The following is a 19,296-nucleotide window of genomic DNA, read 5'->3' as shown; positions in this document are numbered from 1 at the left end:
AAAGGGGCAGAGCTGGGATCCAGACCCTATACTGCCGGACTCAGAAGCTGTGGGAGGAACCTGAGACATGCCTCCTGAAGTGAAGAGTTCTCTAACCCCAAAGGAACACAAGTCTCACAATGACAACCTCCCCTTAACAGAGTGGGACCCTGAGCATGCTGGTGGGAGGCAAGTGGGGGCATTCTCCAGTCCTCCCAGGATAGAAGATACCTAAGAGGTAATAGTACTGCTGAGTAGTCAGACCCTATTTCAGAAACCGGGGACAGCGGTCAGGCTGCAGGGGTTGAAAGGAGAGCCGGCACAGCGAGGGACCTGGTGAGGACAGTCAGGCTGCAGGGAGGGAGAAGAGGTTTCTGGAGACTGCACAGAGCCTAGATGCAGCTCTGCTCACAGTTCCCAGGAGCTCAGACAGCTGGGCCCCAGAAGTCCATGGGGGGCAAGCTAAAAGAGAGCCAGCAGCCTGGAAGAGGAGGAGATTTAAATACACACATGTATGTACCCATGTGTACACACACACACACACACACACTGCAAGAACTATGGCACTGAGTCTTCCTTCTGTGCCTATCTACTCCCAGCCCCAAAATGCAGGAGAGGAGTCTGGCCTTTCTATTAAGGAAGTGCTAAAGAGCCACAGTGAAGACAGGGAGTCCAGGCCAGAATGTGGGGAAAGGAGGGAGCCACCCCTTTCTACCTATCTGAGCGGTGGTGGCAAAAATGCTGGCACTCTCAGAAGTAGGTCTAGGGGTGCCTGGGTGGCTCGGTCAGTTAAGCATGTGCCTTTTGGCTCAGGTCATAATCCCAGGGTTCTGGGATCAAGTCCTCTCTCTCTGCTCATGCTCTCTCTCAAAATAAATAAATAACATCTTAAAAACAAAATGAAAACAAAAACAAAACCAACATAGGCCTGGGCTGCTTCACTGGATGATGGGGCAGAAGCCACAGGGAGGTTAATGGAACAGTTAGTGGTGCCCAAAGAAGGAAAAGGCTATACTCAGGAGACATGAGTGAGCTCACCATCCCTGGAGGTAACCAAGAAGAGGCTAACCCATCCTTGCATGCTTGTCATAATGGGATTCCAACCTCAGGTGGGTGTCTGGGATGCTTCACTATTCCAGCCATTTCCAATTTGAGATTCCTAGCCTGCGGGCCCCGTGTGATGACAAGGAGGGATTTAGCATGGCTTTTTCTAGGATGAGCAGCTCTGGTGCCCAGATCAGCATGGATGCCGAGGGAAGGGAGGAGTGACATGTCGGATGTCCAGACTGACCCCAGAAGAAAAGAAGTGCTTGAGGGAGGAACCTTAGGGCAAAGCAGCCCGGAGACAGCAGGGTCCTGAAGGGCAGGCAGCTAATGGGGCAACAAGACCAGGAGACCAAGGCCCCAGGTTAGCCCCACATCTAGGTGTGAGTGTGATCTGGGCCTCGCTTGTCAGGAGATCAAACAAGCTCAGGACGAAAAGGCCATCAGAGCCCTGGGTGGTGAACGTCAGACCCCTTCACCCAGGAAGGTCCCAGGCAGCGCTCCCCGACACACAGCTAAGACAACAAAGTGGGCTGGTTTCAACTAACTCAGCCCACACTTTCTTCAGAGTTCTCTCATCAAAAAGGGTAAACTAGGGACATTTGAGCAAGTAAGCCCCTGCTGTGCTAGGGACATGGGAGAACAAAGGGAACAGAGAAAGCCACCGTGGCTGACAGAGCCGCCCGGTATAGATCTGCTGAGCCCAGGCCGCGGGTAATTTAGGAACTGTCGTATCTCATCACGAAGCCACCACCCGTGACTCCTGAAAAACTGTGGAACGAAGATGAGAGATGTCTGGGGTCTAGCAAAGGGCAAATGTTTTCAAAGGGAAAACAGAAGGACATGGAAATTTCCAGTCTAGTCAGTGTCGGGGCCATACCTGAGAATGTGGGATAAAATCAACTCTCAGTCGGGGCTCCACCACGGGCCACACACCATGGGGACACAGAGGCCAAAGGAGAATTACCCTTCACATCTTAGTGTGCCAACAGTTCGTCCACAGCACGAAGGAGGAAAGGATAACGAAATGGGAGAGGAATTCATACTGCAAACAACTTCTCAGGTTGGGGTCTGCTTCCCAGAAAGTGGAGAAATGCTGAGATGATGCATCAGAGAGGGGGCGGGGCGAGGGTGGAGGGGAAAGGACCCAGCAGGACCTGAAGGCGGGTGTTCAAGTCTACTTGACTCTTGGCCCAAATCAGTGGGGGCAAGACTTGATAAGTCAGGGAGCACTTCTTTCCTAAATAAATTGTTTAGAGGATCTATACTGTAGGATGGAAGCAGCAGCCTCCCCGGGTTGAGGAGGGGCTGTGTGTGGAGGGGCGAGGGATGAAGTGGGGCCGGGAGGAAGGCACTTCCTTCCTCAGCCTCCCCTGAGGGGACCCTGGCCTCCTCAGAGCTGTCAGAAAAATCAGTGGGCTGGACAAAGGAACTGAGAATAAACTTATTGAATGTGACACCGATTACAAAATAGATTCAATGAGACACAAGGAGGCAGGAATGATTTTCATAAATAATCGTGAAGAGTAGCAAAAAGAATTCACCGGACCAAAGTATGAACTCAAAATGGCCAGGGCAAGTGGGAGATGAGCCTTCCTCCCCGTCTCCTCCCCTATGCCCAGATATACGTGTGGGTCAGGAAACCCAAACCAAGTGAAATCAGGGTAGCTCAGGCTTACCAAAGCAGCTAACAGGAAAGAGGGAAATCTAGGTTCTAGTTTTAAAATCAGAGACCACATACAGCTTTGATTCTGAATGGAATAAGCTAATTAGGTACCTCAAACAGACAAGGACTTTGCCTCAGATTATAACTTAAAAAGAAAATAGATTCTTCTGGACATTCAAAACAGAATGTTTAAAAGGCCCTTTTTAGCTGTGGTGTACTGTTTTTGTTTTTGTCCGGTTGTGGTGACTTACTGTGGTAAAACATATATTTCATCAGGTTAGCATTTTCACCATTTTTAAGCATACGATTTAGTGGCATTAACTCTCTGCACACAGTCGAGCAACTGTCACAGTTCCATTCCGGGAATGCTCTAGTTCCAGACCCTTCCATCACTCCATACAGAAAGTCTGCATGCATGAAGCCGTAGCTCCCCATCCCTGCTCCTTCAACCCCAGGACCATCTAGTCTATTTCCTGTCTCTGTGAGTTTGCCTATTCCAGAGATTCCATAAGTGGAATCCTATAGTCTATGTCCTTTCAGGTCTGGCCTCTTCCACTCAGCATGTTTTCAAGGTGCGTCCATGTTGTAGGGTGTGTCAGAGCTTCACAACCTTCCGTGGGTAGATAACATTCCCTCACAGAAATGCCATTTTTGTTTATTCACCTGTCCATGGATAGTTGCGTCGTTTCTACCTTTTGGCAGTTGCGAATGTACCACATGCTTCTACAGCCCCGAGATGGAGAAAGTGGAACTGGCTCCTGGGACAAAGCGGGTGGGGGGTGGGGGTGTGGGGGAGGGAGGCATGAGAACAGCAAGACCAAAAGGCAAGGTGTGACTGAACAGAGAGCCTTGAGGAAGGAGCGGGTGAAAGGCTGGAAATCAGGATTAAATCCTACACTGCTTCAGATGATTCCCGGGGGGCCTTCCAGTTCTGATCATTGGTCCATCAAGACCTTGACCATTAGATAATTAAACAATTATAATTATAATGAAATACCCTGCCTGGAGGGTGGAGAGAGAAAGGGGAATTTGGAGGCAATCAAGGTCTAATCCCTCCAGAAGAAGAACTCGGTGGCCACGGCGGTGTAGGTAGAGAATGATGGCGGAGACGGCCCCCCACTTTTCCTGGGGCTTGGCTCCAAGTGAGCATCAAAGAGGAGCAGAGAAATGATTTCCACAGAAGCTGGAAGGGCTTGTACCTGCCTAGGGACAGAGCGCTTTCTGGGACTAGGCTGGCCTGTGAGGGAAGTCTTTTTTTTTTTTTTTTTTTTTTTTTAAGATTTTATTTCTTTATTTGACACACAGAGAGAGAGAGAGAGAGAGATCACAAGTAGGCAGAGAGGCAGGCAGAGAGAGGGGGAAGCAGGCTCACCGCTGAGCAGAGAGCCTAATGCGGGGCTCAATCCCAGGACCCCGAGATCATGACCTGAGCTGAAGGCAGCGGCTTAACCCACTGAGCCACCCAGGCGCCCCTGTGAGGGAAGTCTTCAATCACTAGGGAAGGAAATGAGGGAAAGGCTTGGTGGACAGGGCAAAGGGGAACATGAATGGCTTCCACCACAGACCAGAATAGCTTGTGGCCAGGTCCGAAGGAAGGATATAGCCTTGGGACGGGGGTGAGGGGGGTCACAGCATGCCTAAGAGAAAGAGGAAATATGGGAGAAAAACAGAACAGGGTCTCATGCCCACGTTCTTGACTGTGTGGCTCTGTCAGAAACACTGAACCACTCTGGGCCACTCTCTGTGATGACTGGCTCAAAAGCCATCATCCCTATGGTCCCCTCCAAGGCCAATTCCAGGCACATGGGGGGCACTGAAGAGGGTGTTGCGAGAGGTCTCTTCCATACTCACTCTTCCAGCAAATATTTACTGACCACTGCTTTGTGCTAGACGCCTTTGTCCTGACACCAAGCAGACGGACAGGAGGGACAGTGGCACGACCTTCTTATCGCCAAGGTTGACAAAGGCAAATGAGAATAACTACCACCACGGTCACCACGAATAACGCACTCCCTGTGGTCTAGGTCACTGCCGATGCCAAGCCAGAGGGGTGCCCCAGCATCATGTACCCCGACGCCAAATGCAACTCCTGGGCTCCTGGGAGGAGCTCCTATCAGCGGGCCGGGAAGGGAGGGGAGAAGGCGACAGAGGGCTCAAGTGCCAGCCAGACTCACCTTCACGCAGGAGTAGATCACGGACACAAATACCACCAACGTCAGCAGCAGGAAACAGGTCAGGTAGAAACTCAACATGAACACGGAGCTGGAAGAAGAGAGGAGGTGGGGAATTCTGGGGGCTCTGAAAGCCTCTGGAAGGCGGGAGAGATGGCTCCATCTCCCTGAACCCACTGCCCAGTCTCTTCCGGCCCCTGACTCACTGAGAAAGGGGCTTACACAGCCCTGTGCACTGACTCAGGACCCCCTCCACGATCACCTGGCTCCCGTTCTTGTCATCTCCCTGCATGGCACAGAAGCCCGAAGGGGGCTGAATGGAGAAGCGAGTGTCACCTGCTCCATATTTTGCCTAAATCTTAGCCATCCAGAGACTCACTTCATTGGGCTGGGAAGGACCCATTTTAAAAGTCACCTGGTTATTCCCCCCAGGCAGTTACTGAGGGCTAGGTAAGTAACCATGAAGGCTGAAAATGGGATAGACGACCGTCACTTTTTAACACACATTTGTCAGCAGCCTAAGCAGACACTCTGAGAAACAGCAGTGATGGTTCCTTTTGGGGGACAGAGTGCCTAAACCCTGTATCCTGCCAGGCCCCATGACAAGTCCTACTCAGCTTGCCGGTTCAACATGGAAATGCAAGGACCCTCCTACCCCATCCGTGCAGAGGCGGATCACAGGTGACCTTACTGTTCACCATGGGCCAGAATCCTCAGACAGGAGAGCTGCCAGTGCCTTTCCATCTGGCCCTCCTGGGGCAGGGGCTGGCTAAGGTACACCCCGTCATATCAGGAGGCCACAGAAATCCCTTTTCCCTTGCGGGGAGCAAGAGTGGCCTGGAGGTGCCAGGCACTATTAGCAGGTTAAAGGCAAACGGAGGGCTTGACAAGGCAGGCGAATACCTCTAGAGAGGCATTCAAAGGGCATCTTTGTTCCAGGCTCCCCCAGAAGCCAGCACTTAGATGCCTTAAACAAATAGAATGAGGGTAGAGAACGCTCTTCAGAGGGAAAGAAAGATCTTTAAAGTAGCTTTTAATGCTTCTGTAGAGAGAGGACTGCTGGAGCAAAACTTCCATCAACGCCTTGGCAGCTCGGAGCTGTAGCCGGCAGGGAAGGAAGCCACGGCAGGCAGAGCAGGGACCAAGGGAAACCCAGCCCATGAGCCACACTGCAGGAACAAAAGAGCGAGTGGCACAGAGGCAGGGTTACAGGGACCTGGGCTAACTGGACTATCGGGAGCAGCAATGGGACAGAAAGACTGGGTCGCTTCTTTATACCTGTAGCTCCATTTCCATATAGAAAAAAATGGGGTCCTGTGTCAATAAGGACCCACAGTCACACCAGCTCTGCAGCAGCTCAGCGTGGGCGGCAATGGGCATGAGCGGCACCCACCAGAGTGGAGCTGGGTGCTGGTGTCTGTGGGGTCCGGACAGAGTCCCAGCAGACACACATGTAAGGGCTATCCCTGCAACAGTGTCTCATCACAAATAAAAGACGTATGGAGGCCTTGTGTACCTCCTGATAACATGCACTAAGGAGGACATAGCGCTTCTGTGGGATCCTCACCCAAACTGCATAACCTCAACCGAATTGTGAAAACACATCAGACAAACCCACATGGAGACAGTCTACAAATTAATCAACCATCTCCCATTAGAAGCTCCAAGGTCACAAAAAAATAAGCAAAGGCTGAGGAAGCGTCACAGATTAGATGCGACTGTGGAGAACGAAGAGCTAAACGCAGTGTGGGATCCTACCCAGCTGCTGGGACACAAAAAGGCCACTAGGGGCAACAGCAACGGAATTAGATTATAGTCAGTCAGATAATAGCGTCATTCCGGGTTCATCTCTCGCCATTGACCCTGGGCTGCTGTCACGGAAGTGTCCGTGTTAGGGAAAACTAGATGAAGGATGTCTGGAGACTCTGTCTCTATAGCCCTTCTGTAAGTCTACAGTTATTTCAAAATGAAAAGTAGAAGGTGCTGGGGTGAGGGGACTCTCCTAGATTTGGCTGGACTTAGGAGACATAACTAAACACAACCAGTGGATCTCGAGTAGATCCCAGCTATGAGGAACTCAGGGCAGGAGCTGTTTGGAGATGACTTTGGATATGTGAACATGAACTTGGTGTTACATGATTGCAGAACTGGGGTTAATTTTGTTTGGTGTGGGGGGCATTGTGGTGAAGAAGGAAAATGCCCTGAAAATAGGTGTATGGTAAGGGCTTTTAGGGGGAAAATGTCCTTTCATCTAAAATTTAAATAATCAGAAAAAAACCAGATGAAACAATGGCAAAACATCATCAATAATTATATCCAGGGGGTAGGTGCTGAGGATATTAATTACCTTGCTTTTCTGTATGTTTGCAATGTTGCATAATAAAATGTCACAAACATGTAGCTACGTGCATACATGCACATACCAGTGTACACACACACATGCAGAGATAACACAAGCAATTCTCTTCCTTGTCTCCATGTGACTCTGTGACTGCATTTCCGAGAGCCCACTGCCCACAACAGGGTGGTCCCCTCAGGGGCCACAGGTCTCCCTCAGGGACACAGCCAGTCCTTGGAAGTGTTCTGGCTTATCTGTGAGAAAAGCCATCAGAACCAGAAATCCATTCTTTGAAATACCCAGAGGAGCAGAAAACCTTTATCTTTTGAAGATGTGTTAACGTTTTTGCAAAAACCAAAGGTCACATAGAAGCAAACCTGGCGAATACTTTGGGTGATTTAAGGGCAACCGTGGTGTGGGTGACAACGGGGCGAGATGATAAAGGATAAAGTGTCAAAAAGGAGTCTCTCATGCAGCAAGGCAGGCCCGGAGGGCTTCCCACCCTGTCACCGGGGAGTCAGACTCCCGGCTTCCCAGTCCCTCCAAAGACACAAGCGGAAGGCTCTCCTTGTCTGAACAAGCCCACCCCCCGACCCCCTGACCCCCTCCCTGCTCTCCTCCATGACCCTTGTTTCCACCCTCAGAGCCCTGCAGCCAGGGACAGTACTCACTGGGGCACGATGGTGATTTGGACAAAGCAGATGAAGAGGAAGACAAGCGAGGCACAGGCCACGTAGGCACCGAATCGGTCATCCACCTGCTTGGAGTACTGAGAGGAGGGTGCAGGGTGAGGGGGACCCGGTCTGCTCCAGCCCCGCCCAGCCCAGACACGTGGGCAGCCCACTCCCAACACCTGGGAGAAAACTGCCCTAGCCCTTGTGCTGAAGAAACTCGTCCGAAGCAACGTTTAACGCAATGCCTGTGGGGACAGCAGCTGGACTGTGTCAAACCGGACACTTTCTGCGGGTCGGGTCACCATGAGAGTCCTTCATAATGATCCTGGCTCCAATCACGGAGCACCAGCTACCGGCTAGGACACGCGCCCGTCTGTGGTGTCCTCGGCACACCCTCGCAAGAGCCCCAGGAACAGGACCTGTGTAGCTGCCACTTCGCAGAGAAGCCAACAGGAGGCCTGCTGCAAATCACAGAGCTCATCTCCCAGGGGCCAATTCCTCCTGCGACAGCAGCCAGCTGCACCCACTGAGGCTGTGCTGGCACAACGGCACCAGAGATGGCGCTCGCGGCTCGGGTCCCTTTCCCCAGGGCCAGCAGCATGTGCTCACAGGTCGGCCTCACAGGGCCAAGGTTGGGTCTGGCTCTGTCACGACTTCACTGGTTGCCTACAGCAAGTTGCCCAACACCTCAGTCACAACTTAAGGAGATGGGACAGAGAGATCTTGACTGTTCCTTCCGACTTTTTGTCAGTGTGCCAAAGGCAGAAGGGAGGTCCTCTGGTGATGATGTTCATAATGGTAACAGCAATAAAAATAAAATAAATACCAACTAACATCACTGAACATCCGTGGCAGATACGATTTTGTGTGTTTTACACATATAGACTTGTTTAACCCTCACTATGCCCTCTGAAGAAGGTCAGAAAACGGAGGCATGAGGAAGTTACGACTTAGCCCTGCTGACCACGAAATGTCTCCCCGAAATCTCCATCTCCTGAGCACTGTGGCATTGGAACAGGCGACACTGACAAGAAAGGGCACTTTCTATGGTGGTGGGGACAACAGGGAACTGTCGCCCTGTCCTCCTCCCCCTAGTCCTGGTCCTGCCCAGGGCCTCCTTCCCACCCAGGGTGCCCTACCTTCTTCTCTAAGTCAGGCTCCCTGAAGGTCAAGAGGAACTTGCGGACATGCTCAGACCGCAGCCTGTCGATGCTCCTGGCGTCAATGGCGCGGCCCAGAAACTCGTCCACTTCATCCTCAGGGTTTGCACTTTCTTGGGCATTCCTGGGGAGCAAGAGGAGCAGATGCAGGACAGGCTGACCACCAGGGGGCGCCGCTAGAGGGCCCACCCGGCGCCCTGGACCCAGGCCCATCAGAAAAGTCCTAATAAGGGGCGGGGACTCTGGGACTGAGACCAGGATGGCCTGAAGGCCAAGTCCCCCCTCTTAACTGCACACGTGCACAGAAAACTGCCCATGTCTGACCCTCTGGCTGAAGGGCCTCGCTGACAATAGGCTTTTCTGAACTACTGATACATTATTGTAGTGTAATAATAATATGACTTATCATAGAAGGTCTAACTGCTTTTCCCCACAGGTGACAGTCTCTGCTCTTCACTGCCCAGCTGCACCATCATCCCGGACACCCTCTGGGAAGCGGGTTTCATGATCAGGCTGCTGCACAAAAAGCCTTATTCCTCAAGGTGACACCCAGTCGTCAGTGGGGTAGGGTAGCTAGCGCCCCAGAGCGGGGAAGTAGAAGAGATAGAAGACATTCCCTCAGGGCATTAGGATGTGACCAGGGCCAGTGACCAATGTGCTGGGTCTGCATTTTCCTGAGAGCTGCGGTTCCTGTGTGTGTGTGTGTGTGTGTGTGTGTGTGCACAGCCATGAACAGAGTATGCATGTCTGTAGTTGTGTGTGCACACGTCTGTGGGGTGAGGACACACGGGCGGCCCTCGTGCCCAGCCTGTCTGCCCAGCGGCCCCTCTGTCAGCAGCAGGGGCTCCAGTCACTCTCAGCCAAGACCATGAGGGCGCCTCTGCCCACACAGCACAGGGCAAATGAACTATAAGGCAAACTTGGGGCTATCCCTCAGGCCAAGAGAGCAGGAATAAAGAAAGGCATATTACTCACTTGTCCTTGGGGTCTTCGAAGCCCTAAAAGAGAGGGATAGAGAGGGAAGGAAAGGTGTATGAGAACAGAGAGGACGCTTCCAGAAGGGACTGTGGGAAGGCAGTCTAGCTCACCAAGGAGCCTGCCCTGAGGGAGGCCTGTCACTCAGGAGATTTTTCTTCTTTCCTTCAGCGAATACAGCCAGGGTCTTCCTATGGGACGGGAGCTGTGCTAGACACTGCAGGAGGCCGGCACTGCAATTTCATGTCATCCACTAGCAAAACCCTGGTGTCTAAGCAAATCCTATCCCCACACCCAATTCCCCAATCTCCCCTTCTTCCTGGACCCAGGCAGGGTAGGTCCCTCTCAATCCTGCCTTGAAATAAGCTTGGAACAAGAGAAATCACTGCGTGATCAGTTCCCACATGTGTGCACACCCCTCACCCCCACTGAACACACAAAGTTCCCCCCTCTGTGAGCTTAAGAGAGTTAAACGCCAGTGACCTGCAGCAGCCTTCACGGTATCTGAGAACCAGTGTGTTCTTCCAAGGCCAGAACTGGGTGGGCACCCGGGGGGTGAGAAACCTGCCTGCCACGGGAGTGACTACTGCTCACATACCCTGGGCAGGGTTGAGTGTGACAGTCCCTTACTGGTTGCCAACCTCAAAGCCCTATTTACAGTTAATCTACGCCATCCATGAAAATGTGTCTCAGGGTGTGACCAGGTTTGGCAGAATGGAGGGTGGGTTCCCTGAAATGGGAAGGGCATAGAATCTAGGAGGCGGAGGCATCGGCAAACAGCCCCAGGGCCGTTTCAGATAAGGCTCAGGTTGCCAGGACAAGGACAGAAGTGGTTTCTAGCGGCCCAGTATGGAGCTTATTGCTGGGCAAACACGGGGGTCAGCAAGTGCCAGGTGAACCCAAATCCTAAAACACCGCAGACATGTTTTGAAAATGCAAAAATCAGGATTTATGTTGCTCTCCATGAACCAGAGCTGCCAGATGCTAAAAGAGATTGGGGCCCACACTGCCCCGGTGTCTCCATTCTGTCCCCGAGGGGAGGGCTTCCGAGGGCCTTGGCAGCCTCTAATGGCAAATCCAAGTGTCTGACCTCGGACTCTGAGCTCCTCCCAGGCTGCCTGGCAGTGGTCCTCCCTGGACCAGCCAGGCCTTCTTGCCCTCCTACCATCATCAGGCCCAGGCCACAAGACCTGGCCCATGACACCACCCAGCCTCGGCAGGAGGAGTTGGCGGGGGTGGGGGGACTCACGTGAGTGCTCCACTGGGGGGCAGGCCTGTGCTGGGTGCTCCCCGGATCCGTCAGGCATGAGCTTAAGGGAAGCCAGACAGCCAGCTCTCCACAGAATATGGTGGGGGGGCTGGCCCTGAATTCCATCACAGGGGCCGGCCATGATTTTACTCTGGGACCAAGGACAACAGAGCTACTATGAAGCCAGCGCTGGCTTCTGCTGCTCAGAAGTAGACCTGAGACTTTTTAACACACCTGTTTCTGACTTTCTCCTATGCTCTTTTGGTCATCTGCTGGGGCTGGGGGTGGGGAGCAGGTCTGCTCCGTGTGCCTTGTTAGTGTGGAGAGCTGAGCACTGGGCTGGTGTGTTGGCAGACTGACCACGGCAGACGGTCATTAAGAACACAGTCCATGGGGCACCTGGGTGGCTCAGTCAGTTAAGTGTCTGCTTTCGGCTCAGGTCATTCACCCAGGGTCCTGGAATCGAGCTCCATGTCAGGCCCACATTCAGCAGGGAGTCTGCATCTCCCTCTCCCTCTACCCCTCCCCCTGCTCATAATTTCTCTAATACATAAATAAAATCTTAAGAAAAAAAAAAGTAACCCAGTCCAGTAGACAGGGTTCAAGTTCCCCAGCCTGCTTACTAGTTCCAGGACAGCAGTCCTCCACCCGGCTAGGAGGACCCCCAGACAGGTTCCTGTAGTTTGTAACACACCACTTCCGGGGAGCAGCTCTGATTCTGTTTCATTCCCAATTCCTGTCCCTTTGGGCCTAAAAGCAGGAGCAGGGGCTGTGGCCCCTCCACTCACCCACGGGGAAGCACAGGCTCTGGTTTGCCCGCCGGGCAGGCGAGCTGTATCTTCCCTGAGCACTCCGGCCCTGCCCACTGCCCCCTGGAGAACGGAAGGCCTCCCTGGCTAGATGAGCAGAGGCCCCTCTGGGCCCTTGCTGTCCACCTTCTTATTCCTCAGTACCCTTAGGGAGACAGGCCTAAGCACAAACCAGAGCAGCTCGCCACTACACTTTAAAAGCTGAGTCCAAGTTGGAACAAAATTTAAAGACGTTAACTGATGCCTACGAGTTGGTACCTTTCTTAGCACTCCCAGTCATGCTTTATCTAACCCCCACCCCGGTCACTGGCCGAAGTCAGGGGAGAAGCTCTTCCTCTGTGTATCCTTCTCAAAGATCTCAGGCAAGCGTACCACCAAATGCTGACGGTGTGCCAGGCAGCTTCTGGACCCACGCCATCCTCAGCCTGGACATTCTGACTGCATGGAGGGGGCGTGGCGTGTGTCCTTCGACGCTGGCCTCTGGTGACTCTGCCCAGCCAGGATGAGAGCCGGGGAGTCTCTTCTCCCAAAGGCTGCGGCAGAGGTGTTCCCAGCACTCTTTGTCCACACACTTTCCTGTCCCTCCCTGCTGGCGAGGCAGCCAACACCACGGAGAAATCCTGTAGCCCGTCTTCCCCACGACACCCCTTCTCTTCCAAGGCTCCTGGTCCTAACAATGATTAATGTGTCTGCTAAACCAGTGCTCACACTCCCAGCTGCCTCCTTTGAGACTCTGAAAGAACTGAAGACTGCACTTACACCAAATATCACCAGGAAAAAAGCTTCCCCATGATTCTAAACAGAGAAAGCCCACCGGGTGCCTTTCCTGCCTGCTTGTGGCTCTTCCACTCCCCGCTCCCACAGTCTCCTTCTCTCCTCTGTCCTCTCCCTCCTATCTTCCTGTTCCCCCTTCCCTGCCCCCTGAAAGACAGCCTCCCTCTCTGCCCCAGGCTCTCTGTGATTTCCGCCCCCTACCTCTGCCCACCCCCTCTCTGGTCCTGGTCACACGGATACACGGTCCACAGGAGATTATGAAAGGGCTGGGGCGAGAACAGAGAGAGGAATCACCAATTGCTCTTTGCTTTGGGGAGCCCCCCCCCCCCGCCAGGAGGGGAAGTGGTGGCTGGAGATCTGTAGAAGTCCAAATTCAAAGCCCTGGAGGAAGGCAGGCACCCTTCCTCCACTCTGCCCCCTCATAAACTTGGTGTCCTATGAGTTGCTTCTTTACCATCAAAAATTGAAACGAAGGTCTTGACTCAATTCATTTTTTGATCCTATAGGTTTTCCTTAAACCCTTGTCATCTGTTAGTTGCCAGCTAGCAAGGAGCAGAGTGGCCGGGTTCCCAGCCTGTCCCTGGCTCAGTCTGCTGCCTCTGTGGGATTTTCATAGAATTTACCTGCAGTCCCTATTGCTATAGCTAAAATGTGGTCAAACCCACAGACCCCAAATTTGTGATCACAGTGCCAGCATGCCCCATCTTGCTCCAGTACTCTGGCTCCGAGGGAGCAAAGTGCCCCCCAGACACACACACAGCTCCCTGCACCCTCCGGCCTCACTCATCCCTCTCCCCAGTGTGGGCGCCTCCTGCCTGGGAACCAGGCTGCCCTAGAGCTAAGGAGCGCGCGTGGATGTGGAAGCCAAGCTCTCAGAGGAAAAGAAAGAAAACACTGCTGCTGTACCCTTACCTGATCTGTCATCCCTCTTCTTCTTCGTCCCACTGTCTGAATTATTTCTGTCATCCCCGGCAGAACCCAGACAGTACATCCCAAATTAGGCGGCCCCTGGTGTACTCAGGGAGGGCCGGGGCTGTCTGTCCCTCCAGGCAGGCAGGGTCACTTGAAAGGGACGTAGCATCCTTACCATGGCCTCTGCCCATCCAATCTGCCTGCCCCACCCCAGACACCTGCGGTTAGCACGGGCACTTCTCAGCACAGAGGGCTAAGGGGACCATCGCCTGGTGCTTGCCAGAAAGTACTGAGATGGTTTCTGAGCCCGAGGATGTGTTTCAGCTGCCTGGGAAAGGCGGAAGGTGCTGGAAGGACATCTGAGGAGTTGCTGCCCCACCAGATGGTGTCATGGGAGGACTGAAGGCTCTGCCTGGACTCGGGGTCTGCTTCCAGCCTTTGGGACTCAGAGAGAGAACCCAGGGCGAGTAGGCAGGCACTCTGGGTCCTAGCCCAGTGTTGCTTCTGTGACTCTCCAAGGTTCTGTCAGGCAACCTGAGGGGCTTGGCCCAGTCCTCACACCCATGGAAGGCCCCAGTGCCGGAGCAGCTTCAGCCCGCACGCTGCCCCACCTGTACTTACCATCCGCTTCATCTCCTTGGACACCTGGTTGCCCCCCAGGTGGTTGTAGAAGGGACGCTCGGCCCCCCAGTGGGGTGGGTTGTGCCCGATGGAGTTGGTTCTCTGGCGATTCATCTTGGCAATCATGGCCTTTTCTTCTTTCTGCGAAAGTAAAACAGACAACATCAGCCTGTGGGCAGAGCCTACCAGGTGAACCCGAGTGGGGCGTTTCTCATCCCTCCTGGGTGCCTGGCCACGTAGGAATTAAGGAAGGTGGCCTTTCCTTTGGTGCACAGCCGGAGCCTAGTCTGGGATCCCGGAGCTCAGTGTAGAAAGTCTCCTAAATGCCTTCCCACTCCCCAGGGTAGCCCTGGCTGGCCTAGGTGGGAGGCTAGTCTCGTGAGAAAGCAAAAGGGTGTGGGGGAGACTGTCATTGGCACGGAATTCTCAGGGGGTGGGCAGAGCCTGGGTCCAAGAGAGGAAGAGAGAGGAAACCAAGGATTCTAGTCTCCACTCGACTTATCCCAAACAGGCATGTTCTACCGGAGAGGCAGCTTCTGGAGGTTCGGATCACTAGAGCCTGAGAGGCAAAGGCCAACATACGTTGTAAAAATACACAAGTGGGGCCTCAGCCGTCTCCCCATATGCCAGCCACGATCTCTGTCTGCTCGTCCACCCATCCGAATGGGCTCCAGGCGGATGGTTGGAGAGGCCCTGGGGAGACCAGAGGCAGCCTTCCCCTCAGCTCCCTCTCTGAGCCTGGAAGGGAGTCCGTTGGACCAGGGACACAGCTGACACGGCTCCGGGTGGGGTGGGGTATGAGGTATCACTCCCTGTCTCCATTTCATCTTTCTGGACCCCCTGTCAGAAGAACATGACCCAGGGAACCCAGAGTAGCAGGTGAGGCCTGAGCCTGAGCGGGGCAGGAAGCTGGGGCTGAAGACCTTGTCACCCGGACAGAGGGGAGGGTGTGGAGGGGCCGGGAGGAAGTCAGTTCACTTATACTCTAATCAAAGAGCGAGCAAATGTTCAAAAGTCCTCCCATCCTTCTCTGCGTTCTATGGGGCACCCGACGCAGCTCCTGTCCTGCTGTGGGAAGTGAGGTCCCCCCCGGTGGTGTCCTTGTCAGGGTGGACACCTGCCCCCAAGGAGCCCCCAAATGTACCTTTGGGGTCACCCAAGACTTTCTCTGGACTTTTCTCCCAGCTTAGTTTTATCTTTCATTTAACTTCTTACAAAAGAAAGAGGGAAACTTTTCTCTACCAAAGGTCACTGACCAACAGGTCAATGCAATGGAAAGATTCATTGGTAAAAGGTTTTTTAATCTAGGGAGAAATAGAAAATGTTCTCTTTGTTCGCTTCTTAAAAATTAAGAACATGGAACATGACACTATTAAAAATAGAATGCCGAAGTCTGCTAATAATTCAGTTTTATATTTGGGCAAGTGTGGGCTGGGACAAAGGGAGGGAGGCGAAACGGACTAGAAGGTGAAACCCTGGAAAGGATGGAGATCCTCCAGAGAAACGAAGATGTGTCGGGACAGACGGCAGAGACAGTCAGGACACATAGAGGCAGAAAATGGCCCAATATCCACCTGGTCCGGGCAACAGACAAGGAGCAGGATGGACACGAAACCAATGGTTGGACAGAGAGTAGATGGTGGACAGAGTCCCTGCTGTTTCATTTCCATGCCTGGCCTGCGGCTGTGCTTTGGCTAACTGATTTGAGGCCTGTTGCATTTCTGCAACGGGAGGCAAAATTAAAACACCGTTGCTTTGCTGTTGGCCTTTGCAAGCCCTCTGTAATGCTCATGAGCTTCCCCGACACAGGAATCACAGTGCGTGAGGAGTTCATGCCCGGACTCAAGGAGAGAGCGAGAAGAGAAGGGAGGGGATGCTGTGAAACAATCCTCCCTAGAAGAACAAGTCCCCACAGCCCCCGCCCCCGCCCCCGGGTTCTCTCCGCCCCACCCCGGGCCCCCCAGCCCTCAGCCCCCTCCCCAGCCTACCCGCTTCTGGGTACAGCGCAGGATGAGGAAGGTCTCGATACTGTGCTCCTTGAGGTAGGCGTTGCGCTCGCCCCCACAGCCCGGCTCCACCTCGTAGTCCCCATTCAGGTAGTTGAGTGTGGCCTTGGTGATATGGATACGCCTGCAGGTGGGGAGGGACGTGGGGAGAGGAGGGCAGAGAACGTGACTTCAGACCTCTAGCCCCCACGCAGAATCACTCTGTGACCGACTCTGTCACAGATCAGATCCCAGAGCCCAGCACTTTGGCTCAAACGGTAACCCCAGCCTAGATCCCGACCTCGATCTCAGTGTGCTGTATCCCTCCACTGTCATCGTCACGGTGGCTCCGGAAGGCCCCTTCTGAGCTCGTGTCCACCCTGAGCATATCATATCCCACTTAAGTTGTAGCATTGTCATAGCGGAAGACATCACTGGCTCATGAGAAGGACACAGCCTCGGTCCCACAAACTTTGCTAACCTGCTCTGAAGCTGGCAGTGGCCCCAGCTGAGAAGAGGCCTGAGCCCAGATCCCCCAACCACACACAGAGGTCCTTTTATTACAGGCACTGTTTCTCCTGCAGGTCCCTAATATGTCACCAGCTCTACTTCCATTCCTTGGAAACACCCTGTTTCCTATACCTGTGCCTGTCCTCACCTCAGTCCCTCGGACTGGCTCTCTCCCCACCTCATCTTCCTCACCTGTCAGAATCCTGCTCAGCCATCCAGGCCAACCCATGTCCCACTTCCTTTCTGTCCTGGCTACTCTGAAATTACCCATGGTTCCTCCGGCCTCCAGAACTCTACCCCACCTATCCCATCGCACAACAAGCGGCCCTGTTTTATGCAAATATCTTCTGGGCGAAGTTCTGGGCAAAGGTTGAGAGGATGGTCCCTACAACTTGCCCTGGTGTGAAGCAAGTCATTTGTTAAGGAGCAGAATTTTTACTTAAATTCTGCCAACCCAGAGTTGCAAGTTACCCCATCCTGCCCACCCCAGGATGGGCAGACCCCCAGACCCCCAGACCCCCAGATGGGGGTGGGCTGGGGAAGTTAAGTCTGGACCCTCACTCACCCTGCCTTGCCTCCAGCTTCCATGTGGTTGGCCAGCGTGACGTCATTAGACCAGACGTCGAACTGCCACTTCCTGAGACCAAGGACACCGCAGTGTACTCGCCCGCTGTGAATTCCCACGCGCATGTTCACGTTCACCCCTGTCACCTCCCGGACCAACCTGGGGATGGAGCAGGGGTAAGGCTAGGAGAGGGTCAGGGACCAGGCGCACAGAGTGGGGGCGAGGCTGGAAGGCACGGGATCGGGGGTGTGACAGAAGGTGCAGGGGTCAAAGAGTCACTTCTCTCTGGTCCAGTCCAAACCCAGAGTCTGAGACTGTTTCACTGAGGTGGGCAGGGGCTGGGCCCTGGTACTCTGCGGCTCCAAGCAGGGAGGCATCGCTTCCCGGTGTGGCCACAAGGGGGCACAGTGCCTCACACTCCCATCAGGACCCCACTGCTTCCCCAGGAAGGCACCTTGGGCCTTCGCTACCCTCAGTCAATTCAACTGTACTCTGAGGATGCAAATGCTGTTAGTGTCCACTTGAGCCAAACAGGGAAGTTAGAGCCGCTGCGAACCCCGTTTGTGTAATGCTCAGAGTTGTCCCCATTGCTGCTTCTTGGATATTAATGGCGTGCTGAGCAAGGTGGTTAACTGACTGGGGAGGTTCCATGTGCTCAAAGCAGCACCACTTCCCACCACAGGCACCACACCCAGGGCTGAGAGCGTCCCTGGGACATGGGGGACCCCTCCGTGGGCTGCAGGTTGTGACAGGAGCTATACTGCTCTGGGCATACGTCTGAGGCCCGAGGTCTGCAGAAGAGGGTGCAGGAGCTCGGGGCAGGGCAGGGGGTTACACGGTATGTACTCTTTGGGGACCTGCATGCTCTCAGATACCCTGGTATAGGCCCACTCAGCCAGTGGCGGGCCGGCAGCTTGACTTGGACCAGCCCTGGAGGCTTGCCCTCCTCCCCGCCAGCCAGCGAGTGGTGAACACCAATGCAGGGAAGAGTTATGTCATTCATCATTTCTCTTGTCCCTGCTGGAATGTGCCTTCCATCCCCAGTGCCTCAGGACCCTTGCTTGGGTTGCTAGTATCTCATTCCACCTTTCTGGCTTAACTCCCGGACTACATCCTGCATGAAGCCTCTCCTGGTCCTCCCGATGGAAACAAATGCCCCTCCTGCCCCCATCTCAGTCTGCCCTCTTCACCTGATGCCATCCGCTCTGCATGACTGGGCGGCATACAAGGGCACTCAGCAAACACTGCCCAAAGGGGCTCCACCAAACCGAAGGGACCCGGCCACCTTCCTGGACAGCTGCTCTGCCCCTGACCTTGTCCACGGTGGCTCTTCCTTTGCTCCTACCCAGGCTGCTTCTGAAGCTCCAAGTTACTGAGCCCAAGTTTGGATTATCTCCACATCTTTTAATAACCAGGGCTCCTTCTCTGGCCGGCAGTGATCGAGAATTGGCCAAAGATCCTTCTTGCTATTGCTCCCACGAAGGATGGATTTTCTTAAATGGGGACACCTGCATTTGCATCCACCTGGCATGTTGTATTACCCTGGGGAGATGTTTACCCTCTGTGCATCCAACCTCTCTCACCTGGGAAGAAATGGGGCTGGGTGGCCATGGGCCCTGAGAGGTGAGGGAGGGAGGCACAGGGCACGGCACGATGGCCAGCTTGTCCTCCTCGCCTGCAGAGCTGGGGCCACACCTCCCACTGCCCCGGAGTCTGCAGAGCTCTCCCTTCCTAGGACACGCTCCTCTGGGAAAAGCTTCCCGGGCTGCTGTGGGCAGAAGCAGCCTAGGAGAAGGTTCTAAGCCGGGAGGCACTAATCAACTCTCCAACATCAGGTCCTCAGGCTGTGGGATGGTCCCCTCCC

At 54.0% G+C, this 19,296-nt stretch overlaps 1 protein-coding gene across 2 annotated transcripts in view; it reads right to left on the bottom strand.

The window, feature by feature from the left end:
• Positions 1-19,296, bottom strand: part of ADCY5 (adenylate cyclase 5) — a 148,061-nt gene that overhangs the window by 25,243 nt on the left and 103,522 nt on the right. Inside the window, exons 6-12 of one of the 2 annotated variants that reach the window (XM_004745509.3) lie at positions 17,433-17,591; positions 16,361-16,502; positions 14,373-14,513; positions 10,008-10,030; positions 9,012-9,156; positions 7,870-7,967; positions 4,864-4,951 (exon numbers count right to left, since the gene is read on the bottom strand). In XM_004745509.3, coding sequence (XP_004745566.3) covers positions 4,864-4,951; positions 7,870-7,967; positions 9,012-9,156; positions 10,008-10,030; positions 14,373-14,513; positions 16,361-16,502; positions 17,433-17,591 — 796 coding nt within the window. The remainder of the gene's footprint in view (positions 1-4,863; positions 4,952-7,869; positions 7,968-9,011; positions 9,157-10,007; positions 10,031-14,372; positions 14,514-16,360; positions 16,503-17,432; positions 17,592-19,296) is intronic. The other variant, XM_045088819.1, reaches the window with a different exon arrangement.

The sequence above is a fragment of the Mustela putorius genome, unplaced genomic scaffold, assembly GCF_011764305.1.
Source record: "Mustela putorius furo isolate JIRA1106 unplaced genomic scaffold, ASM1176430v1.1 tig00003834_pilon_pilon_pilon, whole genome shotgun sequence".
Classification (NCBI taxonomy): domain Eukaryota; kingdom Metazoa; phylum Chordata; class Mammalia; order Carnivora; family Mustelidae; genus Mustela; species Mustela putorius.
Note: the sequence above shows the minus strand (reverse complement) of the source record. Positions and strands in the feature narration are given on the sequence as shown.